General features: G+C 34.1%; 1 protein-coding gene across 1 annotated transcript; it reads left to right on the top strand.

Moving 5' to 3' along the window:
- The first annotated feature begins 6,821 nt into the window (after positions 1-6,821).
- On the top strand, positions 6,822-8,605 carry LOC21394163 (eukaryotic translation initiation factor 3 subunit G). Its single transcript, XM_010097048.2, has 2 exons — positions 6,822-7,227; positions 8,049-8,605. The coding sequence occupies exons 1-2, from the start codon at positions 6,906-6,908 to the stop codon at positions 8,597-8,599; spliced, it is 873 nt and encodes a 290-aa protein (XP_010095350.1). The 5' UTR covers positions 6,822-6,905; the 3' UTR covers positions 8,600-8,605.
- Positions 8,606-9,517: the final 912 nt, after the last annotated feature.

A 9,517-nucleotide genomic window follows, 5' to 3' on the forward strand; every position in this document is an offset into this window, starting at 1 on the left:
TCCTCTTCAACGGCCATAGGACAGTAGCCATCGCCTTCCCCGTCATTGTATGCCGACCATTAAACCTCTGTCAAGTCTTGGGGGGGAACTTTTTCCAGCCATACTCATGCGCTTTTCTCTCCTTTTTATTTATTTATTTATTTGCGTTATCAAGTGAAAATCAAATATCTCATTTTTTATTATTTTTTTATTTTTAAAAGGAATCTGAAGGAATGAAGTTGTTGATGTTCTTCGAATTTTGAATATTGATCTGTGCCTTTTGTTTTAGTATTCTTTATATGAAAACTTGCCGGAGTCCGCAATGGGAAGTGAAGAAGACAAGGATGAGATTGTCAATTGCAAAGCAAATATAAATCAATTTTTTAAAATAAAGTGGGTCCCACATGAACAAGGCAGCCGCATTACCTGTCCACGAAAGATTGGTAAGGCTTTTCAGTTATAATGTGTGCACGTACATGATAATAAAATAAACCCTCACTATTAGAGCCAATAATAGCGGAGTCAAATAAAATCTGACGAGCTTTCTTCATTTGCATTTTTATTAGGGTGATTTGAGTTAAGATCTTGATTTAAATTAATGTGTATTTGAGTATAATTTGAGTTGAGACTCTAATTTGAATTTGTGTTTGGATGCACACATTTTGAGTTATAGTTTGAATTGAGAATCTATTTGAGTTTGTGTTTGAGTGAGTCAAAACTTGAATTTATATTCAGATAGTATTTTAATAAAAACTTAATAGTGATACAAAATTTTAATAGGGTATATGGGTGAGGTTTTATTCGTCTCTTCGTTGTGAATGCATAGAAAAAAAATCATCTTATCAGAATTAAAACGAAAAAGTTATGGCATTTTTAAGAATAGAAAAAATATTATTCATTAACTTGAGTTTGAATTTAGAAACTTGAGTTAAAGGGAGAACTTGAACTCAGATTTTAGCCCTAAACTCAAGTTAAAACTCAAATTTTATAAAAGAACATTAACTTGAATAAAGTTGTAACTTAAATTAAATTTTTTTTTTAATTTGGGTGTAAATGAATAAGCCTTACATGACCTACTGATAGTTTAAAAAAAGGCGTGTCAAAAAAGATCCCAATATTTTATTGAATGGAGACATTATTTTACATCTTAATTATTAAGTACAAACATTATTATTATTATTATTATTATTTTTATAAACTAGCGACATAACAACACATTTTCTTTTATTTTTTAATAAAGACAATTATTTTTCTTGTATAATATGGGCATAAAAAAGTTTTAAAAAACTTTATAGATTAAAATTTAAATTTCAAAAATTTAGTAAGAAATAATTTTTATCAAATATGTCCTTAATATAAATTTGTTATCAGTAGTGAAAACTAAACTGAATTAATAAAATAAAACGTTGTTTACAAGCTGCTAAATCCTAACCTATGTACAAATCCGCATTCTAATAAAATTTTGAATAGATAAACATCACATCCTAATAATGAATACTAAAATGTCCTAATAAAACTCAAACTAAAAATAAATGACAATTAAAAAAATACAAATCATAATAGACTCAAATTTCTTATCAGTCTATCCTACATCAAATTCTTTTTTTTTTTCTTTTCTTGGTTAAGTTAATTTGTTCAGTGTTGAAATGAGTAAAAGGAAGCAACCTCAACGATTCATCTGAGATGCGGAGGAATGATGAGGAAATAAAGACGTAATATTTTCCAAGTGATGATGTGTTAGGAAGAAATACGCCCTACACTCACGTAATAAAAAAAAAATGAATTGAAACAAAAATAACAAAAAAATAAAAAAGACAAAGTTTTATGTGCTTTGAAAAAAAATTTTACGTCCACAAAAGAGAGAGAAAAAAATTTACTAACAGTTTTAAAATTACACACCTAACAAACCTTTTCACTTTTTCTCTGCTCAAAACCTCTTATATTCTTACTTTTCTTTTTCTGCACTTATTTTTGACGTAATAAAAAAAATGAATTGAAACAAAAATAATAAAAAAATAGAAAAAATAAAGTTTTACGTGTTAGTTTTACCAATCCATCCCAGAAGCTTAAGCTGTTAGGAGGTGAGCTAACAATAGTTTTATACTTTAACACTCCCCCTCACGTGTGGGCTGGACAATGGGCAATCGTGTGGGTAAATTAATTGGAAAGCCCAACACGTGAATATTTAAGCCCGAGATATATTAAAGACCCAACACATGACAATTTTTAAATAAGGATAAAGAGTGCAATTACGGGGGTTTGAACTCAGGACCTCCCGCTCTGATACCATGTTAGTTTACCAATCCATCCCAAAAGCTTAAGCTATTAGGAGGTGGGCCAACAATAGTTTTTATACTTTAACACTCCCCCTCACGTGTGGGCTGGACAATGGGCAATCGTGTGGGTAAATTAATTGGAAAGCCCAACACGTGAATATTTAAAGTCTGAGATATATTAAAGATCTAACACATGATGACAATTTTAAATGGGGATAAATAGTGCAATTACGGGAGTTTGAACTCAGGACCTCACGCTCTGATACCATGTTAGTTTACCAATCCATCCCAGAAGCTTAAGCTGTTAGGAGGTGGACTAACAATAGTTTTATGTGCTTTGAAAAATTTTTCTACGTCCACAAAAGATAGAGAAACAAATTTACCAACAATTTCAGAATTACACACCTAACAAACATTTTCACTTTTTCTCTGCTCAAAACCTCTTATATTCTTACTTATCTCTCTTCTTACTTTTCTTTTTCTGCACTTATTTTTGACTATACAAAACCCTACACACAAAACATGTATTTATAAATTCTTAATAAGTCATAAAATAACTTTTACTTAAAAATAAAAATAGTAACTTACCTAAAAACACAAAATAATAACTTTCTTAAAATTAATTTGAGAAACTTACCCAACATCAAGAGACCCTCAGTTACCTCCTTCACAATGATCACTGCATCTTTCACATTGACTCGTATTTGATCCTTGCTGTCCCTCTCCATTGTCATCACCGACCTCGCCACCGTGATCCCGAAAGGTACTCCCAGTTCATCGCTTCTGGCATATTTTTTTGCCTATGGAAGTACCTGCCAAATGGAAAACATTAGTCATAAGTCGTCAGGATATATACTCCACAAAAACACAGTTACACACGGCCGGTTCTCAGATTGCATTACTAGAGAATTTCAACATCTTGCATTTGGAAAACAAAAGCAAACTTTTACAACAAATCTGTCTGGTAAACGACTTCCAAAGTGATTGGCATAGAATCCAACCCCTTTTCACTACAATTTTGAGAAACTGAAAATTCTATCTTTTAACTTCTACTGTCAGCAAATCCGGATATAAAGTTTTTGAGAAACACATTGATTCCAAATTGGCCCATATAGTGCATGACAATAACCACCAATCATGCAAAGCCATGAAGTAACAAGCTATGTTAAAATTTTCCCAACCGAATTTTAAGAGACCTTTAAAGTAATAAAGTAATGGGTAACATCGTCTTAAACTAAATTTTGAGAGAAATTCAGTGCCAGAAAGTAACATGTAACATCAAAAATTAATTGAAGTATGTGTGTGTGTACGTATCAATGCATTATTTTTATCCATTTTATATGCCAAGGAAAAAATATGTATTTTATCTGGGTTGCGAACCTGTAATGTCGATCGTATCCAGAGATTCCAACTTCAGTCAATGTCTTGGAAATGTGTTAATTAGCAACATTCTTACTGTTCATCCTAAACCAATGGGAAAACTGTGCACTATTAATTGTTATATCTTTCGTCACCATTTTGTAGAAAATCGTTACCCTTAGGTTTTCGGGGCATTGGATTATCGCTTTTCCGAAGGAGATACATTAATAGTTACATTTTTCAACAAGTGGCGAGAAGAACCGAAACACATTCGACTTCTCGGCTTTGGCTTTGCTAATTGCTTGGTCTCGTGTGGTAAGAGTGCTGGTAGAGGCAATATATTCGATGAAGACTCTTTTGTGATCTTTCTTTTTCTCCTTCCAAATCGTCACCATGCTCTTCTTAATGGTTACATTTTTCGAAAGAGTGCAGACATACTACTCCTTTGGTTTCTAAATTGGCTTTCATTTCCAAAGCATCTTCTTCCTTCCTTTGTTTTCTCAGTTTTCCTTTTGTTTTCTCTCTGCATTCCTGAATCCCCTCTTCTTTCTTCCCTTTATTGCTTTCAATTGCTATTGTGATTCTCACCATTGATTATAGTGAAACCTCAATGACCTTATAGTGGATGTAGCTTATTGATTAAGAAAAGTTAATATATTACATTATATGGTTCATCTTTATTTGTAATTTTGACTCTATTTGTATATTAATTTTCAAAATAAATTAGAAATCTCTTGCTTTCACGAGTTTTTCATAATATTAGATAGCTTACTCGATTCTGCGATTACAATTTGGAAAATTTTATTTACACCTTAAAGATTTATTGTTCATTAGCAAAAGAGGAAAAAAAAAAAAAAACGTTATTCAACCGGGAAGTAAAAGAAAAGTAAAATCTTTTCAACAGAATGGTCTAAGTATGGGGTGTGTATAAGAACAGTTGGGGAATTATATGAGATTTTTTATATTAAAAAGAAAATAATTTTAAACTTTAAACATTTTGAGTGTGTTAATAAAAATTTTGGGGTGTAAATAAAATGTACAAACTGTCGAACATTTTTCTAATATGTAAATATAAACATTTTGTCGAACAAAATTGAATTTTTATCTTTTCGTTTCCCTTTTAGTTTCTTAACCAACAATCAATCCGAATAGTGCACGCGTGCACCTAGCTAGCTCCATTGCAGCCAAAAAGTTTTTTTTTTTTTTTTGATAAGTAGCAGCCGGAAGATGTCAATTCAAATAAAATTACTATAGATAACAGTGGTCCTAACAAATTAAAAAATGATGGATTTTATTAAGTTAGATCTTACCTACCTACTTAACAGAATCCACTTTATATAAATAATATATGGGGTGCGTATAAGAACAGTTGTGGAATTATATGAGATTTTTTTTTATATTAAAAAGAAAATAATTTTAAACTTTAAACATTTTGAGTGTGTTAATAAAAATTTTGGGGTGTAGATAAAATGTACAAGCTGTCGAACATTTTTCTAATATGTAAATATAAACATTTTGTCGAACAAAATTGAATTTTAGTTTCTTAACAAACAATCAATCCGAATAGTGCACGCGTGCACCTAGCTCCATTGCAGCCAAAAAGTTTTTTTTTTTTTTTGATAAGTAGCAGCCGGAAGATGTCAATTCAAATAAAATTACTATAGATAACAGTGGTCCTAACAAATTAAAAAATGATGGATTTTATTAAGTTAGATCTTACCTACCTACTTAACAGAATCCACTTTATATAAATAATAAAATTTTAACCTTATTAGAATAAATAGAGGTGCTCAACAAATTCATATTATTCTATTGTCCCACCGGCCTCGATGGCATGCACAAAGCTGTACACACACACACAAATATACGTGTGGAAACAGTATTCAACGATTGAGACCCATTAAAAAAAAAGGCCTTGTAAAAATCTACGGCACGGTTCTTGCTTTATATGGTCAACATAGAGGGCCAAACTCTTTCAAGGAAATCTCAACCAAAAGTGCACGGTCCACCTTTTCGCACCACACACACACACACACATATATACACATATGCTTATAGGTTCATCACTCAAAATAAAGTTGAGTTTATTTCAATTTGTCCAAATTGATCATCTTTCTCTCTCTCTTGAGTTCCATAATATGACTGCTATATCTTCACGACCAAACTGTCCCATTGAGATGAGCTTTGATTTGGACGAGGCACTCACGCTGCCTCAAGATATTCCGAGCCGTCGGAGCTCGGCAGTGTCAAATAGTTCGGCCGTCGTTAGCATGTCGACGGCTGTGGCGCCGGTCAACGCGTGTTCGGTTTGTATGGAAGGCTTCGAACCAGGCGAGGGTGGCAAGCAAGTCCCTTGCGGCCATGTCTACCACGAAGCCTGCATTTCCGAGTGGTTCGTGCATCATAATTCTTGCCCTAATTGCCGCTACAAAATCTTCCAAGAGAACTGATCCTGGGAAATTTCTAAGCTAGCTTGCTATTATTCAGCTTTTTAACTTATGATGTCTGCACGTAAGTTATTGTATATTTTCACGGGTTTTGACCCTTTTTTTTTTTTTTTTTTTTTTTTTTTTAAGCCTGCATTTCCGAGTGGTTCGTGCATGTCTTAGGTCATTTGTTATAAGCCATACTTGTACTCGAAGAGTTGAATGTTTTCTTTTGCCCAATTTTTTCATGGAATTATATGTATATATATTGTTTTCAAAAAAACAAGAAAAAGAAATTAGCGTGTATTATTAATTCTTATACAGTGTATTTATTTTCAAATTTATAGACCTAAAATGCCTTAGTCTTAGATAATCTATATTTGGGTAAATCTCAGCTTCAATGCATTGTTCAACCAAAATTTATAAAGTGATATTGATCTACCGTTGATCAATTATAGGGTATTTGAATCTTATTAAAATTTTTATTTAATTTATATTTTGATTATTTGTATTTAGATTTTATTTTATTGCTATTATTTAAAAAATAAAGTTAGACGTGTCTATTTAGAGTTGTAATTGAACTATGATATCATAAATAGCTTATATTTAGTTTTATTCTTTGTACAACTTATTAATAAAGTCGGACTTTTCCATTTAGAGATTTTGTTCGAATTCTGATTCATAAGTAGTTTAGGTTTTATAAGTATATAAATAAGCCTTGCCCTCAACTTTCTTATTTTTCATTCTTAATTAATATCTCAAGCTCAGTTTAAGAGTTATTTTAGATCCATAGCTCTCCATTCTCCCTTACGCCTTCCTACGTAGCTACAAACGCACACCACAAACACACCCACGGGCCACAGCCATGGCAACGAAACTCCGGTGGGCAGAGTTCGACGAGGACGACGGCGAGAACCTCGACTTCCTCTTGCCCCCGCGTCAGGTCATCGGGCCTGACGAGAATGGGATCAAGAAGGTGATCGAGTACAAGTTCAACGACGAAGGAAACAAGGTCAAGGTCATCACCACCACGCGAGTTCGGAAGCTCGCCACCCGCCACCTCAGCAAGCAAGCCATCGAGCGCCGCTCCTTGCCCAAGTTCGGTGACGCCATGCACGAGGACGTCGGTAGCGGACTCACCATGGTCTCCACTGAAGTTATCAACTTTGAACGAACTTGGGCTTCTGGTATGTGCTTACTTTTGAATTTCGGTTTTTGATTATTCTCTTGGTGCCGTGTCATGGTTTCTGTAATTTGTTAGGTTTTGTTGTTTTTCCTATATTTACTATGCGAAATTTCAATTTTTTACGTCTCTTTTATCATGAAATCAAATTCTAGAGTTTTTTTTCCTTGCCGAATAATTAAATTTTAGGGTTGGGTTACGCGGTGAGAATTTTAGGTGAGAAACTTTAAATTCGACTAATAAATGGAAGGACAGGTTATTTTTACACTTGATTTTGGGAAGAACAATGAAGGAACAAGAAATAAAAAACAAAAAAGAAGCAATTATTTACTGAATTCTTGTAGCTAAGGCATAGGAGTTTCCCCATTATACTTGGAATGAGTGGCTTGTAAATTGCAAGGCCATATCTTTTGATTGATGCGCTCACATATAATTATGCTTACTGATGTCATGTCAGTTGATAATTTATTCTGTATATGATCATTAAGAACGTATTTGCTTAGTTTTATGCGATTCAGATTTGCTATTAATGCCTAATGGACCAGTTCCTAAGTTCTCTTAAGTGCTAAATGACGGTTGACTTTCCTTTAGTTATTTTATTTATTATTTAGGATTAATTACAAAAATTTCTCCTAATTTATAACCCGTATAACACCTTGCACTTTTTCATATTCACAATGTAACATTCATTCTCCTACAATATGAATCGTTAATTAAGGTTTAAAACAGAAAACTATACTTACAGGCCAGTTTAAAATTTAAATACAGTTAGCACGCATCATCCTTTTTATTGATCACTTTTGTTCTAAAACAATTGACCTGCAGCTAGCAAGCCAGAAGAGACAAAGACTGCAGATTTCGTGTCTCAAAAGCAAAATGATGCCGGTACTCTCATGCTTTGTAGAACTTGTGGTAAGAAGGGCGACCACTGGACTGCGAGGTGCCCATACAAGGATCTCGCACCGCCAGCTCGTGATGGATTTATTGACAAGCCTGCTGCATCAGAAGCCGTAGCTCCTACTAGTTCTGGCTCACGTAAGGCATATGTTCCTCCTAGCATGAGAGGAGGACCGGCGGTGGCAACAAGTGGCGGTGCTGATCATGGGAGTCGACGGAGAAGCGACGAGAACTCGGTACGGGTCGCCAACCTTTCAGAAGATACACGAGAGCCCGACTTGGGTGAGCTTTTCGGAGCTTTTGGTGATGTAAGCCGTGTTCATGTTGCTGTTGATCGAAACACAGGAATGAGCAGAGGATTCGGTTTCGTTAACTTTGTGAACCGAGACGACGCTCAGAGAGCTATCAACAAGCTCAATGGTTATGGTTATGACAATCTCATCCTCCGAGTGGAATGGGCCACTCCAAGAACAAATTAATTTCTTTCTTCGAAGACTTTTCAGATGTTTTTTATTTTTTATTATTTTTTATTTTTTATTATTATCTGCACTATATATATTTTCTGGATTTTGGTTCCTTTGTATATTTATTTATATATTTTGCTAAGAATGATCAAGTCAAAGAAACGTATTATTAACTTATTTGTTTTGTTTGCTATTGTCACTTAGATTTGTTAATGCGTTTGCTCGTTAGAGGTCAATTCTCGTAACATGAAGAGTAAAATTTTTAATTCTCCTCTCTATCCTTAATCCTTCCTCTTCTCAACAAAACATACGATATGCGACGTGTTCCTTTTCTCTCGCCAACTTATCAAAAAGGTTGAAAAAGTTTTGTAGCATAAATATTAAAGTCAATAGTAGTCTCATCCTTGAAACGAAATAAACCCAAGTTCAAAGGTGGCGAACCGATGAACTTTTTGCCTTTCCCTCAAATATAGTCACATTCACACTCAACAATCCATTGCCGGGGAGGCTCACGGTTGGGCCATGCCGACCGTTGTGGCGGTCGTCTTCACGTGTTCGGTTTGCATGAAAGGCTTCAAATCGCGCAAAGGTGGCAAGGTGCAAATGCCTTGCGGCCATGTCTACCACGAAGTCAGCATTGCCGGGTGGTTCATGCACCATAATACTTGCCCTAATTGCCGCTGCAAAATCTTCCAAGAGAACTTATCATGGGAGACATTTAAGCTCGCTTGCTAAATTCATTGATTAAGCCTTTTAGTTACTTCAGAGGCTAATGATGTCTACACATAAGTTATTGTATATTCTCATGGCTTTTTACGTTTTTTTTTTTTTTTGTCTGTTTTTTTCTTGTTTCGGCATTTGTTACACGTGATACTTGTACTCCATGAATTGAATGTTTTTCCCCCTTCTATTCTCTCATGGAATTCTGTGTAG

Source organism: Morus notabilis, unplaced genomic scaffold (genome assembly GCF_000414095.1).
Source record: "Morus notabilis unplaced genomic scaffold, ASM41409v2 Scaffold2235, whole genome shotgun sequence".
NCBI lineage: Eukaryota > Viridiplantae > Streptophyta > Magnoliopsida > Rosales > Moraceae > Morus > Morus notabilis.

Coding starts and splice junctions, on each gene's coding strand:
- LOC21394163 (XM_010097048.2), top strand. CDS start 6,906: ATGGCAACGAAACTCCGGTGGGCAGAGTTCGACGAGGACGACGGCGAG. Junction 7,228..8,048: donor TGAACGAACTTGGGCTTCTG/GTATGTGCTTAC, acceptor ATTGACCTGCAG/CTAGCAAGCCAGAAGAGACA.